Source organism: Parasteatoda tepidariorum, chromosome 4 (genome assembly GCF_982258835.1).
Source record: "Parasteatoda tepidariorum strain Cologne lab strain chromosome 4, Ptep-v5.0, whole genome shotgun sequence".
Classification (NCBI taxonomy): Eukaryota; Metazoa; Arthropoda; class Arachnida; order Araneae; family Theridiidae; genus Parasteatoda; species Parasteatoda tepidariorum.
The window spans coordinates 48,038,450-48,059,614 of record NC_141758.1 but is presented as its reverse complement, the minus strand read 5'-3'; the positions used below and the strand labels follow the sequence as shown (position 1 = coordinate 48,059,614).

The 21,165-nt window shown below is 26.6% G+C and overlaps 1 protein-coding gene across 4 annotated transcripts in view; it reads left to right on the top strand.

Moving 5' to 3' along the window:
- LOC107448946 (Na(+)/H(+) exchanger protein 2) overlaps positions 1–21,165 on the top strand; it is a 210,090-nt gene that overhangs the window by 149,340 nt on the left and 39,585 nt on the right. The window contains exon 1 of one of the 4 annotated variants that reach the window (XM_016064339.4): positions 15,520–17,324. The exons of the other annotated variants lie outside the window; for them this stretch is intronic. Coding sequence (XP_015919825.1) covers positions 16,997–17,324 — 328 coding nt within the window. The 5' untranslated portion in view covers positions 15,520–16,996. Of the gene's footprint in view, positions 1–15,519; positions 17,325–21,165 lie in introns of those variants that run through there. 4 annotated transcript variants of the gene reach the window in all.

The window sequence follows — 21,165 nt, the reverse complement described above, 5'->3', positions numbered from 1 at the left end:
TCGTTATTTTGATGAAATTAACAATAAAAATAAAGTTTTATAACATGTGATAACACAAGGCTGCGAAATTGAACTTTTTGAAAAATACAGGAGAAGTTATTGTTGATTTATATGTTATTTGATGTGCTAATTTCGAAAATGACATTCATTTTCCCCAATCACATCAGGATTTTTTATAAAATCGATATTAATGTTTTTACTAAAATCCTATTTGGAAAGGAATTATTTCAAATAATTTTGCATGTACTATCCGGTAACTGTTCTCTTCATTCATTTTGATCTATGTAAAATTTAATCTTGTGAAAGAAAATTGATTTTTGAGCTATCAACTAATTTTTTCTAGGTTAAAATGAATAAAAAATATTGTTACTAGACAGCAGAAGTCACCTCTGGTCAAGAGAAAAACAATAAGTTCTTTGTGTTCAAACTTTTTACATCAGTTTCTAAAAGAAAATCACCAACATACCATTTTAATTTGTTTTTATTGAGATAACTTACTTTTAATTGACGATTAACCAAGAATAACAAATATTGTGTATGTGTATATGAAAGTTTGAAACAAAAAACAAAACAAGCAAAAAAACAAAAGAGAAAAGTTTCTATTTAAGTATATACTCGTTTTCCTCGGAAACTTATTTTTGATGATCTTCTTTCATGCTTAATCTCAGGTTTATCCCGAACTATCATCCAACAGTAGTCATCGAACATGTTCTTGTCCCATCTTCCTTGATATTTGCGCTAAATATCTCTGATATTTTGGTGGAACCTTTCCCCTTGTTCTTCGCTAACTGCTCCTAAATTTTCAGGGAAAAAGTCCACATGTGAGTGAAGGAAATGCATTTTTACACTCATGGAGCAACCCAACGTTTTAAATTTGTCCAGCGTTTTCATTACAATTTCCTTATAATCAGGATCCTTGTAATTACCCAGAAATTTACTGACGACATCTTTGAAAGCAACCCAAGCTTCTTTTTCCGTTTCTGTCATGTTAGTCTCAAATTCTTTATCTTTTATGAGTTTGTGGATATTTGGACCAACAAATAATTCTTCTTTCAACTTAGTTTGGGATAAACCTGGAAACATTTTGCACAGGTATTTGAAAAAACCATCTTTTGAACAGCCTTGACAGACTGTTTCATTACACCTAATTTTATATGTAGCGGAGGTAACAATATTTTTTTCGGATCAACTAAGCTGTTTCGAATAACGTTCTTGGTGCCTAGGTCAAGATTTTGTCTTTTTGGCCATTCTTTTTTGACCCAATGTTGAGTCTTGTCACGGCTGTCCCACTCACAAATGAAACATGGATACTTTATAAATCCCCCTTGTTAACCAAGAAGCATGGAGATAACTTTCAAATCACCGCAAATGGTCCAACTGTGGTCGATATATTTTATTTTGTTCAGGACGAGAGCCAGGTTTAGATATTAGTCCTTGATTTTTTTGGTTATACCCACGAACATGGCAGGAACAAAAATAACAATCATCAAAGTGGTTTTGGGGCTCTCTCCTCGTCATAGGAATTCCAAATCGTAAAGCAGTCTTCTTTCCTTGATGCCATAAGCGTAGATCATTAAGACACTGCACACAAACTTTATGAGGTGCCCAAGATTTGTCCTGATCTCCGAGTTTCATTTCAAAATATGCGAGATAAAGTTGTCTTACATAGTCTGTAATGCTCCTCATGCGATTTTTAACTACACTATATTCCCCGCTTGTATAACAAAAGTCATCTGGGAAATTTTCACAATGTCTTGAACTCAAAGCCATGTTTCACGAAACGCACAGAAAAAAGCAAACTTTAAAATGACTCCCCATAATGCTTGCTAGTGTTTCTGAGAGGTCAGCGGACCTAGATAAGGATTCTCGCGACGCCATTGGTGGAGAGAGATTGTTACAGAGAGAGGGACGGTGACAGGAAGTAGTGATAGAGGGGTACTTTTGTAGATTTGACCAAAGTAGAATGCTGGTCAGTTAAGAAGGGAAGAAATTCAAAAATGAAATTTTTTTTATGATAAATGTTCATAAAAATTCCAGTGAAATTGAATTTTTCTAAAAAACGTGACGTGATGGACATTTTTCATTATTATTTTCCATTTCGGCCCCAAAAAATACATTAAGTTCAGCTATCAGACCCCTTGTATTTTTTTCATCGCAGGCCTGTGTAATAGAGTATTATAACATTCGATAAAATTTCGATGAAATTTCATCGTGATACCCTAGCATGGTATAAAAACAATTTATTCAGTTTAATTTACATTCCAGTTTTGCATTTTTTACGAAATGCGTGTTAAAAGGAACTTTAAATTTTAAAACCAAACTTTCCGGTAAACCAATATCATATGAACGAAAAAAATGTCAAATGAGTGGTCTGAATACCGTATACTTTGATCTTATTACCAGAACTATGTTTTTTTTATTTATTTATTTACCAGAAATGCCATTGTCATTCGGTGAGGTAATTTTACCAGAATTTATTTTCCGTGCGTTATAAACATTTTTAAAAGTTCAGTCAATTAGGTTAAGTATAAAACAAAAACGAACAGCTAAATCAATAATTATTATTTAGTTTGTAAGTAACTAAAAGGTGATTGATTCTGTATAGCATATTTATCGTATAATTATATCAAAAGACCTATATTCTCTATTTTTATTCCAAATTGAATATAACAAATAACTACTGTGATTAAGATAATATTAAGAATATAGCTCTATCTGAAATATGCAAAAAGAGTTCTCAAATCAATATTAATATTCTTAACTTAGTAATTATAATATAAAAGAATATATGTTCTTCGCTTTTCTAATTATTCTTACAATACCAATTCAACAAATCAAATACCAATTATTTTTGAGCAATTAAAGAACGTGTGTAATTAATGAAAGCAATTAAATGGATTATGTTGAATGTTTGTTTGGGTATATCATATGAAATATTTGGGTTTATATCGTATTTATATTTTCATGGTTTCATGTTATAAGATAATATTTCCAATAACAATATATAAGGAAAGCCCTACTTTTTGAAAGAATAATCGTGAATGAAGAGTTGTATTATCACACATATTTAAATCTCAGTAAGTCAAATATCTATGTTGTAAAAGTGAGTGAGTAAGCGAAAGTTAACTATCATATAATTTTTTGATTTACTCAGTTGAAAAAAAAGGAAAGCAAAATTATTAAATTATGACATAACATTCAAATATATTTAAGTCAGCACATTTTCTTCAATAATTTATTTAACAAATAGCGACAAATTATTAATTGTTAGATGAGTAATTTTTGGTGAAAAAAGTAAAATTATAAACATTTGATGATCAATTTTTCATATATTAGAATTGCTAAGGAAACAAACTCTTTTGTCCCTCATTCCGTAATTGAAAAATTCTTACATTTTTACATCAGAATTATTTACTTTCTTAACATTATGATTATTGTCGCAAAGATGTTTGTGCAGCAATTAACCATTTAGGACTGTAAATAAATCGATCTCATTCTACGCTGGATATTCTTAACAAGTTGAGCGATGCAATAAGTAATATTTGAATCACAAAGCATTTTCTTTTCTCAACTAATGATAATTATATAAATTCGACATGTTAAAAACAAAATCTTTAAAAAACAATGGCAGCCAGCATTTATTTTTTAAAACAAAAAGTACCTTGTACCTTGTATTATCAATTTTACTACCGAAAGCTTGATTAAAACAGAAATATAACATTAATAATGATCGAAACTCTTAAAACAAAAAGTCGTGTGTAATTCATCCTACTTGGCCGTCTAAAAATATAAAATTAATAAATAAACTTTTGAAAGTTTAAACGTAAACTACATTTAAAAAAATTAGTTTATCATTTAACATTCCAAATTAGTTTTATCTCCTGTACAAAATTTAATAATGATAATTATTTTTTAATGATTTTAACCTTTATATTAGGCTTTAACAACTATTATAAAATATATATTACACGTTACTGGCATTTTTTAAGAACAAAATTAGAGGCAGAATAGCCTTTATTTAAATCTATAATCCTTTCCTTCACTTTTATTCATTAAGGGTAGATCATCTTTCTAAACGTGGTCAAACATTTGTGTAACATTGTGTTTGTCGAGTGCATCAAATTTACTTTTTTTACCAGTTCAAACTGGTTTTCTTTATAAGTCGATTGTTGATTTCTTAATTAGCCAAAGAAACTTAATTAAAAAACTGTTTGTCCTCTAAACAAGTAGAGAATTGACATCTTAAAGGTTAAATAATTGAAGAAAAATTGGTCAAAACATGAAACCTAAAATTCTGCAATAATTTTCTTCTCAGAGCAGTATATTAATTTTCTTGCTGCTGATAGTTATTTCTAATCTTTTCAAAGAAACAAATCAATGAAGAACATCAATATCATCAGGTTGATGGGAAACTTCCCATTTTCACTTACTAAGTGGACGACGTTCAAGTCCAATTTAGCATAGTACATTGCTAATAACATATCAAACATCAAAACGAGCATTAAGCATTTTTCATTCTACAACCTTCATCTGCATTTAATTCATCTGCAGTTTCAAGGTCTTTTTTTATTTAAAAGAGGAATTTTTCCTTGTGTGGATAGCACTTTAAAACTATTACTTCAAACTATTTCAAAACCACCCAATTTCTTTCTGTAATCACGAAAATTACGTTACATTTCTCATACATCAGAGCCAAAGGGCTCTCTACTAGAAATATAGTACGACAAGCTTTATTTTCTTTTTTAAGGAGGTTCTTGTAGGCTTCCATTGTTCCTAACAAATGTACGCTTTTGTTTCGTTTTTCCTTATCGTCTCACATTTTGAGAGCACTTATGAAGCACATCATTCTTTAGTCTTATAGTTGCATTGCAATTTTAACGCTTTATTTCTATGCATGTTTCCTAGAATTATTGTATATACTTTAGTCTTGATGTATTGAAGCTATCATTTTGCTTCGTTAATTCATCACATTGCAAAACAGTTTAACGCTCTTTTTTTAGGAAAAAGCTCCTTAATGCTGATGTAGTATTTCGTTGATATAAATTGTTTCACTTATATTAGTAAAATAACTTTTTTACTCTGATGTGTATGACTACTTTTTACTATTTATTATACCTTAATAACAACCTACGATTCTTACCATTAATCTTACCAAACTAAAATCGAAAATATGTTTCTTAAATAAAAGTTATTTAGTACATAATTTGAGTGTGTTTGTAAGTTATATTTGTTAAAGGCCCTCAAAAGGCTCAACTTTTTAGTTTATGCAACTTGGCTTGGTTAGAAGATTTTTTTTGAAAAATAAACGTTAAGCTTGTAAATTTTTAAATAATTAATTCGTTCTTAAACTGTACAAACTTAATTACGAGCTTCTAAGTATTTAATAATTATCTTGTTTTAAGGAAGGAAGCAATTAATAAAATAGGTGAAATGAATTTATACGAATAGTACGATATATAGTACTATTCCTATAATGTTCGCATAAATTCATATTCGTATACGATATACAGTAATGAGTATAATATTTATCTTGACGCAGTAGGTTCGAATATTTTTTTGTTGTTGCTAATAAATGTACGCTTTTATTTCGCGCTTCCTTATGATCTTACATTTAGAAATTAGAATATATTATTGCTTATGAAACACATCTGTCCTTATAGTTGTGTTATTTTAATGCTTTATTGCTATGCATGTTACAAGAGCCATTGTATAAACTTTAGTCTTGATTTATTGAAGTTTTTATCCAAGCAAATACATCACTTATCCTTTTACTTTGTTAATTCATCACATTACAAAATAGTTTAGCACTCTTTTTTCAAAGAAAAAATTCAATAATGCTGCTTTAGTATTTCTTTGATTTAAATTGTTTCACAAATGTTAGCATAATAATTTTTTTACTTTGATATGTATAACCACTTTTACTATTTATTATAACTTAATAATAGCCTACGATTCTGACTATTAGTGCAGGCATTTAATCTTTCCATACAAAAATCAAGTACGTTAAGTCAAAGATATTAAAATAAGTCATTTGAGTGTTCTTAAATTAGATTTGTTAAAGAACCTTAAACTGCTCATTTTTGAGTTCATACAGTTTGACTTGATTGGAAGATTTTATGAAAAATAAATGTTAAGCTTGTATAATTTTTAATAATTAATTTGCTCTCAAAATTTTCAAACTTATTTACGGGCTTTTCAGTATTTGATAATTTTCCTGTTTTAAAGAAGACAATAGGATGAATAAATTTTTACACATAGTACGAAAAGTACGACAAGCATAATATTCTTTTTGACGGACGTGTTATGCATGTTTTTACTGTTTCTAATAAATGTAAGCTTTTATTTCGCGTTACTTTATCCTCTGACATTTAGAGAATGAAATGTATCATTGCTTATGAAGCACGTCAATCATTAGTCTTATAGTTGTGTTATAACTTTAATGCTTCAATTCTATGTATGTTACATTGTATTTTATTTGCTCTTGATGTTTTGAAGTTTTTCTCCAAATAATTACATCCTTTATCCTTTTGCTTTGTTACTTCATCTCATCACAAAATAGATTAACTCTCTTTTTAAGGAAAAATGTCCATAAAGGTGTAGTATTTTGTTGATCTAAAATGTTTCATTTATGTAAGAATAATAACTTTTCTATTTAGAAATGTATGGCTATTTTTTTAACATTTTTAGTATTTATTATTCCTTAATAACAATCAAGGATTTTGTCCATTAGCGTTGGAATTTATTATTTGCATAAAATCATAAATACATTGATAAATCAAAGGTATTTAAATAACTATTTAACTTTGATTAGTTTTGTAAACTGAATATGTTAAAAACTCTCCAAACAACTTTTGAGTTTGTGCAGTTGATTCAATGAAAAATAAATGCTAAGCTTGAAAAATTTTAAATAATTAAATACTTAGGGACTTCTTATACAAATAATTATGAGCTCATTACGAATTGATAATTTTCCTTTTATAAAGAAGGAAACATCCAAATAAATTAAGATGAACAAATATTACGGTACATATGATAAAACCATCTTTAAATCTGCATGTTTAATAAGAAAATATTACCTCTCAATTAGCAATATTAATTAATATTTTCTAAATTGTTCATTATTTATTAATTTTTATTAAATATTTTTCACCATTCCTTTTAAACAATAGTACACTATTGTATATCTGAATTTTAAAGTATGATGTTTTGAATAGAATTTAAGTTTCGCCTCTGACTTAAGCTTTGTCAGAGAGACTATTGATTTCTAAGGACTTATAATGGCGCCACAGTTATAATGCAGATGTGTAAATGTAATTCTAAGTTTAAGATAAATTTACTCCTTTTATTAGTTGCTATTTAAAAGATATAATTGTTATGTTTTAGTTGAATAATTTGAAACAATATTTTTTCTGTTATAATAATTCTTTTTTTTTCAAAATGCTATAAGGTTTATTCGCAAATAATGTTTTCGATTTCACTCATCCTTTTTAATTGCAATTTGAAAAATATACTAATAATTTTTTATTACTTAAAAAATTTGAAGCGATATTTTTTTTCAATATTAGAATTTTGTTTCATTTTAATAAAAACGTTTGAATAAGGTAATAAGGTTTTAAGGTTTATATATTAAGGTTTGAATAAGGTAATAAGGTTTTATACAATTCGATAGTGATTTCTCAACGTCAATATGATCACAACTTTTTAACTTTTGAATCGCAAAATAATAAGTGCTAAAATATTTGCGAATTTAATGATTAAAATAGGAAAAAAGTGAAAACTACATGGTTAATTTATGATATTTTGTATACTAAAGATGAAATTTTTTCAGGTAAAACTTACCTTTCTTTTAGTTGTGCTTTCACTTTTAACATGAATTTCAAAAATGACATTTTAATCACTTGTTGTATACAAAAAATACATTAAATATTTTTTGGTTAAACAACGCTTCACATATATGTTAAAATGCAGGGTTATCAGAAGTTTCTTACAAAAATGGCGCCTCTTACGTTAGGTCTAACAAAAATAATATATTTTTTTTTAAATTTAAATATAAAATGTAGTTTTCGAAATGTTTATTTTATCCTAATATTTTCATTTTTTTTTAATTTTGTGTCCAATAACCTATTTATGTCACAAAATTTAGCTTAAAGATAAATTTCATGTGGCAACAACATGAAAAAATTCACCTTATTGCTTCTAGGAAATGATTGAAACTATTATTGCCATGTAGCGAAAAAGTCTAGATAAAATTTAAGCTATCCAGCTAGTCAAACAAAAGTCGAAATTTCGATTAACTTTAAATTCCTTGTTGTGATAAATTTTGCTTGTAATGATTAAAAGCGATTGAAACTAACATTGTCGTTAAGAACTAAATTCCAGTAGAGATTTAAGGATTCTATCTAATCAGAAAGTGGTCAAAATTTCAATTGCACGATTTCATTCTCTCAAACAGTTAATAAAAACAATTTTTTTAATAAAAAATTAAATGTATTCGTAAGGAGTCAAAATTTATTTTAATGAAACCTCAGTAAACATTTCCGAAATAAAAAGTATTCATATATCTTAAAAATTTCTCTATGAAAACCAAGGCAAAACGCAGTTGAATATGAATGTATGAAAATGTTTGAAAATTTAATACTTTCAACTAGTTCAAAGCTTTTAGGGTGTATCTTCTTTCAAAATGTGGCGTTCCTTTTATCGAGCGATGGCATTTTATTCACCACAATATGTTTTTGAACTGAAAATGCGAGAAATGTTTGTGTGGAAGTGTCAACATTTACAATGAAAGTCTCATGCAATTCAATTTTCCTTTTCATTCCGTTGTAACCTTGGCGTGATATTTTTACAATTTTCTAATGAAAAACGTCTTTGTTGTCGTAAATGTAGAGCGATAGTTGATACTTTCACCTGAATAACGCAAAAAATTGAATGAAATTTTTTTCAACTTTTTGTTGAAATAATGAAATTCGTGCAGGACATGAATCAGTAGATAATATTTTAGTTGTAATAATAACTCACTTTTAGTAAATGATAAATATGATGAAAAAAACATTTTTAATGAGATTTTTTCATGTTTTAAAAAGTGTGAAAAGATTTATAAAATGTTTTATGTGGTTGGAAATAATTGTATAAATCAAATAGGTATTAGTTCTATTTAATTACTATTATCTTCAAATATTCGGAATTTGTAATAAGGTAAAAAAGATAGTTATTAATTATCTTCAAATTTTCCGAATTTCCCACAAAAAATATTTACAAATATTTGCATTTTGCCATTACGTATTAGATATTATTCGTAATAAATGATTAGGCATATTTGTCCCAAGCTATGATAAGAAGATAGAAAAATGTAACTCTGGGTCCAGCTATAGATGATAGCTTTAGATAAAGAGTTTTTAAATTTAGTATTAATTGCAATAATGCGTACAATGTCAAAAAATTTCAATATTCAGACCTTGTAATGTTTTTGAAAAAGATTTTCAAAATATTTAATGCATAAAATAATAGTTTAGATAAACCTTAAAAAGTTCTTATTTTAGTACAAAAGATTGTGTAATATAAAAATTTACTTTAAATAAATATTATAATCCCTCTGAAGAACTGCTTAAAATTATTAAGCTTAATATCAGTGCGAAACAATTAATTTAAACATTTGATAGTACTCCTCCTTTGATAGAATCCGAGTATTCCTTATCTTTAAGGTCAGAATGCAATCCGAGTACTCCTTATCTTTAAGGTCAGAATACAATTCCTCATATGATGCTTTGCAATTGCGTTTCTAAACATATTTTGAATTTTGTACGCTTTAAATATTACACAATGAAAATGCAAATTTTCACTTATCATCAATAATTTATCCAAGGCCTAAACTCGTAGTAGTAATTACGTCACATTATAATTATATGATTATGAAATGCTACATGATATGCATGATTAGTAATATTTCGATCCCTAGCGTAATTATGAAGCATTCTTATTTTAAATTAGAGACTTGTGTTTATATATAATTTGCGCGGCTATCTTTCAAGTATTATGGACCTTAGCTAATGAAATCTGCCTTTACGTTGTCGCTTATGTTTTCTTAATAATCATCAGTAATATCAGCTACCGGGCACTGTATGCCTGGTATTTTTAAGCAAAGCGTAAAATATGAGAATTATTATATTCTTTATCTCGTGTTATATGCAATACCTATGCATTGGATGTAAGCAAAGCAATGAACGTTTGTTAAGCAAAACAATGAACGTTTTGGAAAAAATTGATCTTTTTTCCTCTAAAAATGAAAGATACGTTTTAAAATTTCGTATACATGAATGTTTATTTTGTCTATCTGATGTTCTTCTTCGTGCTTTAGTCTTAATCTGGGGATTAAATCATAGCCACCGAGAGTGAAGGCCTCTCAGTAGATTTGTGACGTCATCCTCTGACGGGTTAGCGAAGCATAAGATAACGCGATATTCAGGTTTGTATTGAGAGAAAACTATAATAAATAATTCAAACTTTTGAGCCACGTAATATATTTTTGCCTCAGCTAATTTAATAGCACTTAAATTTTTTTTCAAGTGGTGAATTTTCAGCTTTTTCAGTTATTTTTAAAGTTATAACTCAATAAAATGAACCTGTAGGACTTCTTGATGCTTTTCAATAGAAATGAATGAATAGAAATGAAGAAAGCAAATTTAATAAGAAATTTTTCACTTTTAATTTTTAAATCTTGATTCCTTATAACTATTTTTAATATCAAAAGAATAAACCTTATTTAAGTGTATAATTTACTATTTTCTAATATGTAATTAAACTTCATATATTTGAAAATAAGAAATAATACATTTTAATAATGAAACGGTTACGAGACAAATAAAAATATGTTATATCATGGCAAAACAAATAACAGACAAATAAAGAAATAATAGTTTTATTGTCACATTTCTGAAGTTTTTATTTTACATATACTCTTCCAGACTTATAAAATAAGCATTAAATTTGGGATAAAATGAGAATAGTAAATAAATATATATATATGACTTAGATCTCTGGAGTAAACTCAAAATTCATTTATCCTTAAGATTGCAAAAATCTAAATTCAAATTTTATTTATTTTTTCTTAAAAAAAAGGACATATACTCTTCCAGACTTATAAAATAAACATAAAAATGGGAATAAAATGAGAATAGTACATATAATCTGGAGAAAACTCAAAATTTATTTATCTAAGATTGCAAAAATTTAAATTTATTTAAAAAAAAAAATAGAACATATACTCTTTCGGACTTATAAAATGAACATAAAAATTGGAATAAAATGAGAATAGTACATATAAGCTGGAGCAAACTCAAAATTTATTTATCCTTAAAATTGCAAAAATCTAAATTTAAATTTTTTTTTTTTTTTTTTTAAAAAAATAGTGTTTCTTTTTTAGTTTTAGTATAGATCATTATATGGTAGTTCAAAAAATAATAAAGAAAATAATAACATAACAATTTAATAATATTTTTTTGTTGCCAGATTTGTACAAAAATATATTACAAGGAGGAAATATTGATTGGATAATTATAGGGAAAAAAACATATTCTAAGAAAATAGAGAAGATTTTTTAATCTGAACAAACTACTTTGAATATTAATTAAAAAGTTGTCTATTATATTCTAATATATACACACTAGCAAGTAACGGCAGAATTTTAGATTGGTTAGCTTCGTGGGGAAAATTACAATGTTCGGGCTATATATATATATATATATATATATATACATATTTTATATATATATATATATATATATATATATATATATATATATATATATATATATATATATATATATATATATACATATTTTATATATATATATATATATACATATTTTATATATATATATACATATTTTATATATATATATATATATATATATATATATATATATATATATATATATATATATATACATATTTTATATATATATATATATATATATATATATATACATATTTTATATATATATATATATATATATATATATATATATACATATTTTATATATATATATATATATACATGCCTTTCACAAAATGAGGGAGAAAATGATACAGAACGAAACAGTTTCAGGTGCGAGTTTTAAAGTAAATAAAATATATTAAATAAAATAAATTAATAATTAGTTATAAAATAAGATAATATAATAATTTAAGTAATAAAATATATTAGTTTACAGAACTGTCCTTAATTGGTATGAAATGTTAATTGTTAAAATAGTAAAAAATTTTTTTTAAGGTATCAGCACAAAGATAACAAAAGATAACACAAATACGATTCATCTGTATTCGAAAGATTCATACCATATGAATCAAGAACAACAGTTTCATTAATATTCATTAAAATAATAACATACAAAACTTAAAATGGCTACTAACAATGAATCAAATTCCTTTTTTATTAATATAATCTAATGTACTACCGGAGTTTTTTTTCTTTCAAGTATGAATATTTATGAAGTTTTACTCATATGATCGTAAGCTATCGTTAAGAATAAATAAGCTTCAAATGCCAATCAACATTGCTATTAATTTTTCTTTCTTTTAAAAGTATAAAACTAAAGATTCTTTACTAGTTTTTTTAAATAATATAAATGTTAACTCTTAATGACATCTTATATTTGTTTATATATACATTTAAACACGACAAATGATGTTTAAATTTGTTTTATTCCACGTCTAAGAGTTTTGCAAAAGCACGAATGTTAGTTTCATATTCTAATGTTTGCCAACAATAAGCAATACCTAAAGCAATGTAATTCTTAAATACAATTTATTTCAATATTTAATTAAAAAGCTTATTATTAAGTCTGCAAAAACGAATATTAAAACATAAAAGATAAATAACACTTACTCGACTATTAACGGTTATTTGATAACTGTCTCGATTGGTAGAATTAATCCATTTTTTTCTTTTTAAATTTCCTCATTTTTAGGAAACCTAAATACTGATATTTTAGGCACATTTTTGTAGTTCCCTTTACATCTTGGAACTACACACGATTATTTTAAATCGTTTAAAAGGACACATCCGACGGACAAACAACACTGCTATTCAATGAAGGACAAATATTTGAAATTGGCGGCTAATCACATATCCCCACAGAATGTGACGTCACTAAAAGACCTTGATGATCTCGACGGCCTTATTTCTCGGTGGCTATGATTAAATCCCATGAAAAGTTAAACCTTTGTATTTTTGCCTCTGTTACTTTTTAAATTTCATTTATATCGTCCATAGTTATATCGTAAGAGTTGGAGATGCTACATCTCTAATGTTACTAATTCAGAGATAATATCGTTTTATAGCGTAATCGATGCTTATTGGTATAAAATGAATAAAACCTTAAATATATTCATGTATTTGAAGAATAGGGTAGAGGATTGTTCCAATAAATATTTTAGTGAATATGGATATAAAATCTTTAAAGTATGTGTTGAAAATAGTAAATAAAGATTGAGCCTTTCCTTTTATTTTCGTTCAAAAACCAATTGACGAAACCTATAAATCCTTAACACTCATTTAAACTGCTTGCGTTTTACCCACTGTTGGTGCTAAAATTTGGTGGCAAAACGAGAGGGTTTCTAAAGTTACTTGTCGACTGTTTTTTCTTTGCTATATGAAGTAAAACTTTCAAATTTTAAGGATTCCCACTAAATGCCTTCATTATCAGTGATCAGCAAATTTTTTTGATTGGGATAGAGAAATTAATGTTGCGTACATATTTAGAAAACTAAATAGTTGCTTATTGTAAGAAATATCAAATTTTTCTTTAATATAACTTAAAACTTCCTAAGAAGATGAGCTCCTTCTACTAAGCTTTCAAATACATTTACAAACAAAATAATAAACAAAGTAGCAAATAAACGTAGCACTGTAAAAAAATTGTAAATTTTACAACAAAATAAATATTTTTTACAGAAGAAAACGGCTTATAGCAAATGCAGATTTTTTCTACTTTTAACCGTTATTCCCCGAAATGTAAAAAATTCCCGTTTTTTAACGGGCTTTCTCTGTATATTTAATGGTTTAAAGTTGTTTTGTTGAAGAAACTGTTTTTTTTCTTCCTGTTTTTCAACCTAATCATAAACTTTTATACTGTCAATTCAAATTCTATTTTCTGCCATTCAGTTTTGCTTTTCGTACGATAACTTTACCTTTTTTCAAATCATTGTATGAATACTTTTCCATACTTGCTCAAACTTTTCAACAATACTTTTATGGCTTTAACATTGTATAAACAAAACAGCGTATTAACTTTATTGTTAAAATGATACTCTACAGGATAAATATGTTTATTTAGATATAATTTTTTTGGTAAATTACCTTGTCAGACAATTTTATAAGGGTGGCTTATTTTAATTTTAAATGTTTTTACTCCTAAATATGATTTTAATAGGACTTTTAAGATAAAGGCAAATTAAGATTTCTCTTCATGAAAACTTGAGCTTCGGTAGCTCAGGGGACGGAGAACTCGCCTCCCCATAAGGTAACCAAGAATGGAATCTCAGAGTTGACTGGTTATACGAATTCTGCTCTCGGCTTTCACCGACCACAATGCTGACATGGTGATTTTATAGAGTTTTATTAAAATAACGAAGTTAGTTGAAATAATAGTTAATAACAGCTAAAAAAAACTGTTTTCGCTTTTATATAACAGTATTTTTCGGTGAAATAAACGGTTTATACTGGCACTTTTTTTTCTCGTAAGTTTAACAGATATTTTATATTTCAATTAAATTTTTCACAATATATATTCTGATTATTTAAGCTAAGGTTATCTCTTGTTTGATTTGAAAAAAAAACTGTTACATCTGAGTTACTTATAGTATCTGGCTTAACTTCTCAATGAATTTAACCCTGATTGGTTCCTTGAATAACAAATTATAACAATTAAGTAGTCCCTTATTACATATAGGCAAATATGCAATAATAAACATGCATAGTCTTAATTTCGATTAATGTATTCATAGATAATAGATCAATCATTCCACATCCCACAATTGGATCGCGTGGTAGAGAGTTGACCTTAACATATTTTTTCTGATAGTATCGTAAACTTCCTCAATCAGAAGGACACTTAATCCATATTGAATTCTCATTTTAAATAATAACAAACATAACCGGCAAAACAATGATCATGAAGGATTTTAAAAAAGTTATACCACCCTGATTAAATTGAGATTAATCATAAAGCAATGATCATTTCATCGGTCACAATTCATTCATACAGTAAACAATCCGGGGTGAATCACTGATTTCTTAGTATTAAAAAGAAAACAATCAAAAGTAACCAGAGAAATTATAATGGCGAAAACATTCTTTATTTATCCGTGAGTTCGACAAGCCCTTGTTACCTGTCCAGGTCGAATCTCTTTTTGGTTTGTTCTACCAATAACTGGACGAGTGACGTTCGCTTTTGGGGTTGATCACGTGGCCGGGAACTATCACCGTGATGTGCTTTTGATGATAAGCTTCTGGATCTAGTTGAGTAGTTTTGCGATCAGTTCAGAGAGGGAAAGCCTCTCCATCAGTGAACAATTGCAGATGTGCCTGAACGCCTCAGAGCAATCTTAGTAGACGGCATGCATCTTAGACACGTGAAACAAGTTGGTAAACATTAAGGGGCAGAAGAACTCCTCGGGTGTTAAAAAATATGGAAAAGTCCTTAGTGTGTGAGAAATTTCTAGAAGCAGCAGGAAGAGTTTGGTTTAAGTGGTTTTTTCATCAAGTTGTAGTTTTGGTTCGTATATAAGTTTTATATCTGCTTATTCCAGGAAGAAATATTTCATTTTTGTCTTCAGAAGATTTATGTTTTGATTCGAGTTTAATTTATGTAACTCGTTATCTATATGAAAAAATATTAATATATCATCTAAACATTGAAGTATCAGTCCATGATTTTCTGGGGAAAATGGAACATTAGCAAGCAATTATTTTATTCGACCTTTTGAAACATCATAATTTTATTGAATTTATAAACATATTTTTTAAGCATTATATGCTTTTATTTTCAGTAACATGCTCATAAAAATATTTGAATGAATAATCAATGAAACTTTATAAAATTAGCTTTGAAGTTTTAAATAGCTTATTTTAAACTTTGAATATATTTGTACCCATCATCTAACAAGCAGATTATCTATAAAGGAGTACAATAATTGCAAATAAACATATTATTAGCAATTAAATTGATATTTTTTGCAGATAAGATTACTAATTGAAATAATATATTTGTACCAATTATCAAGCAAAAATATTATCTGAGAGTGAGCTAATTCTCTCCAAAAAAAGCATATAATTAGGAATTATATAAATATTATCTAGTTGAAAATAATGACCATATTGTCTGTAAATGAATAAAATACTAGTAATTATCAGCACATCATCAGCAAGTCAGCATAGTATCTGAAATTAGCAACAAATTATGTGCAATTATCAGCATACAGTTGTGAAGAAACCTAATGAAAAAGGCTTGACATTTCAATAGTATTCTATCGTAAATACGCCTCCATTATGGAATCAAGTTCCTAATATTTTTACGCAGATATCAAGAGCTCATCAGTAATCAGCAAAACCATAGTATTTCCAAAAATAGTGAGAGTTATTTATTATAGAAGCATTTCACGAATTCTTTTCTTGTGATTCTCACTGTTGTGTTTTGTTTGGAGACAAGCAAAGTTTATTGTGTCTTGTGAAGCCAGAAAAAAATATTGTTTTAGGTGATAAAATTATAGCACATATACATCAGGAACCTGTTGACAAATATCCTTCAACCGAAGATAATAGGAAAGTATTATTATTTTTTTTGCTTTAGAAAAGCATACCTCTGTGATATTTTCTTCTATTTAACATCGCTATAAACTTAATAAAGAGCATCTATGTGATAATTTCTGCTATTCAACATCTTCAAAAACATAACAAAGCAATACGTTGATTGAATCTAGTCCAACCAATAAATCAAAAATGTCGATTAAATCAATGATTTTGATATTATCCATACTTTGTGTGGGAAGTGTATTTTCTGATGAATCAAGAGCAATTGTTGATGATTCGGTTTCGAGACAGCACCATGAGGCTATTCCACCGGAATCAGATAGCCATGATTATGTTGAGTCTGACGATGGTCCATTGGTTCTTCCGGTATCTTATCATCATAACGTGAACTCTATTTTGAATAATAAACCAGTTTCAGAAAAAGGGGGCTTCCCGATGGCAACTCTAAAATTGGAATATGTGCAGACACCCTTTCTGATATTACTTTGGATTTTCATTGGGGGTTTAACGAAAATTGGTAAGTTTCCTAGTTAATATTTCTTTTTTTTTTTCTTCGAATGTGGAGTTTTTCCGAAGATTATCATTGTTTTTGTGGTATAAGAAATTTAAAGAAAGATACTTTTTTAAAAAATGTGAAGGAATATCACTTAATTCATATCTTCAATTAAATAAACAAAGTTCTTTAATTGAAAATTTGATATAAAATCATGAAGATTTGGTCTTCATCATATCACATTCATATTTAAAGAAATTTATACAATAAGACGATTCCTTTTTATATTTATCAGTACTGGCAGCTAATGTTATAAAATTATTTAACTATTAAGAACTAAAAGACAATGAAATAAGAATTTTTACAAAAATATAAATAAAATATTTATTTCTGAGAATATCTGTTATGATTTTTTACACAAAAATGACGATTGAATATCTGAAAATTAAAAAAAAACTTGACTAAAACATATTTTACAGTATAAAAATCAATTGAATTGTAATTTATCAAAATATTTTTACTTAATTTATTTATTGTATGAATAAAAGTGTTCAAAATCATTTAAAATATTTCTGTTAGGGCTAAAAAGAACTACGTTTAATTTCTTTCAACTATATTCCATAAAGCAGTTTACAGTTAGTATTGCATAATTTAAATTATGAAATCTGAGAAACAATAAATTAATTCTGTAGCTTTATCTGAATTTTTCAACACTATCAAAAGCTTAAAGATTTTTGTTTGGTTAAAATTATATTTTGCTTGGTATAAAATTTATTATTTTAATGTAGAAATGCTTATTTTTATTCGATTTATTTATGATTACGATATTAAAAACGATATATGAAGATTATTCGAACATAAAAGAATAAACTTTTGTAGAAATAATGAAGAATTATGAAAGGAATTATTATACAAATAATTTTCTATTAAAATCTTGCATTAATTACAACCTTTAAAATATCTCTTGGCGTGTTACTATACGCTGCCTTGCAAGATTATAATAAAGCACTAAGTCAGAAGAATATTCATTTAATATTTTAATTTAAATAACAAAAAAAAGAACTTTTAAGAAATTTTATATAGTATTTCAAGCTTTAAAACATTAAAAAAATAATAAAACAAAATCTTTTATTAAAAACATTTCAAATCAATTTACAACATTTTAATAGATAAAATTATGTTATTTTTGTTTATCATCAGAAAATTTGACATTTTTCAAAATGCGAAAACGACGTTGAATTATTCTTATAAATTAATTTTGCACTGTAAAAAAGTGAGAGGTTTATGAAATAATGAGTATGCTGATAAAATCCTTTACTTTACATATTATTCGATTTTTGATTTTTTTAAACTTAAATGTTGAATATAATGTTTTATTCCACTTCAAACAAAAATCAGTAAATTAATTAACGCTTGATCGTATAAACGATAAGGTTTTTAAAATGAAACGTTGGATGTTGTATTAATCTAATACTTCGCTTTAAAACGAGATGAAGTGCCTTTTAAGAAAATGAATACAATATTTCATACAATAAAAATTCACTAAATGTAGAATGTTTTTACAGTTAAACCCATTTTAAATCTATTTACAATACCTTTAGTTCAAGAAACAAAATCATGGTAGTTGAGACATCATAAACTACAAAACGTTAAAAATCTAACGTTAAATATACTGCTGACTTAATTTTTTACTTAAAGTTGGAAAAGAGTCCATCTTCTACTTCATACTTTAAAATCTTAAATAAATTAATGTAACAATAAATATTTTCCAATATTTTTATTAAACAAAAGTATTTTACTTTTTATTAGATATCCTTTTTTTCCTACTTACAAAAACAAACTTTGAATATTCTATTAACCTAATGTTTTACTTTTAAATATGAAGAGATTATAATATTTACTTTTATTCTATTTTAGCATTCAATGCAAAATATAGTATTTAGTATTACGTTTTTATGCACCATTTCTAACTATCAATTTTTTAAACAGGCGTAAAATATTTTACTAGTTTTATGTTTTACTTTGAAATGCGAGGAGCATTTCAAAGTAAAGAGTCTGAGGAAGTGTAATATAATATTTTATAATTATTTTGGCATAATATTCATTGAGCAAATATTATATTTTTATATAGCATTTACAAACATCGAATTTTCTTATTTACCAAAGCAAACATCGAATATTCATCCTAATGTTTTATTTTAAAATGGGAAGGGGTATTCTATGAGGAACCGAAATAAAATATTTTACATTTATTTTAATATTGAATTCTTGAGGAAATTTTAGAATTTAATATTATATTTTTATACAACATTCCCAATGATCGAATTTCTTTCAATTTACGAAACAAAAGTCAAATATTCTGCAAAAGTATTGTTTTACTTTGAAAAAGGTAGAGGAAGCGCAACCCAATATTTAATATTTATTCTGATTATAATATTCATTGAGAATATGGAATAGGTAATATTATATTTTTATATACCATTTTCAAATATCGATTTTTTTTCGATTTACAAAAACAAACGCCAGATATTCTACTAACCTAATGTTTTACTTTAAAATGGGAAGAGAAATTTTCTGAGGAAGCGTAATCTAATATTTTACGCTTGAAATCCTTTCCCTTAGAGCTTTTTTTTCGTTTACTGCCTTAAGCAAAACAACCTTTCCCATAAGGTTTATCTGTTAAGATTCATGCTTGAGTTGTAATGTTTGTGAAAATGCGAAAAGATACTCCTTAACCAGTTTCCAAGGTTCATAAATAAGTATCACTTTCGATCTTTTTGCTGGATTTATTGGTTGTCCCAGGTACAACCCAATTTCCACGAGGCCATTCACATAGTTAAGATGATACATTTTACTCATAAATAGATTATTGTTATTTATTCTGCTCAAGTGATATTACTACCACTTGCAACGGTGTTCAATAAAATACCATGTGGTACGAAATTATAGTTATTTAAGATAAAAATCAAGCACTTATTTCAAATTAGAGCTCAGAAGTATTTTTAAAATATGAATATAGATATTGGACATGTAAATCCTATCCGAAATTAGAGTCTAAAGCAATTTTTCTTTCGGTAAAGAACATTACAAGACTGATAATAGTTCTCGAGATAACTACGGTAGATTATTTTTAAGCAAGCATTTGTATCATATTATTTTCGTTATCTATTTTAACATATTGTGATAGTTTAAATCAGAAGTATGAAGTCGGTAGTTGATATACTCTATTAAAATGATGATATACTCTATTAAAATGTTGATATACTCTATTAAAGTTTCCTTTCTCTATTAAAGTTGAAAATATTACTATTACATTTGTATTATTTTTTACTTAATTTTGTAATATTTTTTTAATTAATTTTGTAATATTCTGAGAAGTAAAGTATTCCTGTATCAAGCCTATTGTAAGGGAAGGGGTTTTATGGAGGCTCTTAAATTTTTCCTATGCGTAACTACAATTGTAACTAGAATTTCTTTACTGACTGTGTTTATTTGAGCCGAAAGACCTGAGTTTAAAAACTAAGGAGTATAAGTGTAAAAAAATCGCAGCAGTTTATTATGGGCCAGGTGCAAAGAAGTTAGTGCTACATGGAGAATAAAATTCTGGTAGAATTACTGTACAGTATAGAAATCACATTTCTGGTAATAAAAAAATATACAATATTTAAATCTTTCATTTGGTTGTTTTTCCATTCATATGGAAACGGTTTATTGGAAATGTCGGTTTTCAAAATTATAGCTTTCATCACCACACATTTAGTAAAAAGCACAAAACTGAAAAATAAATTTAACCTTTTAAATGGTTTTATACCATTCTCTAAGGAAGATTACCAAGATAAAACTGTTTCCAAATTTTACTACATTT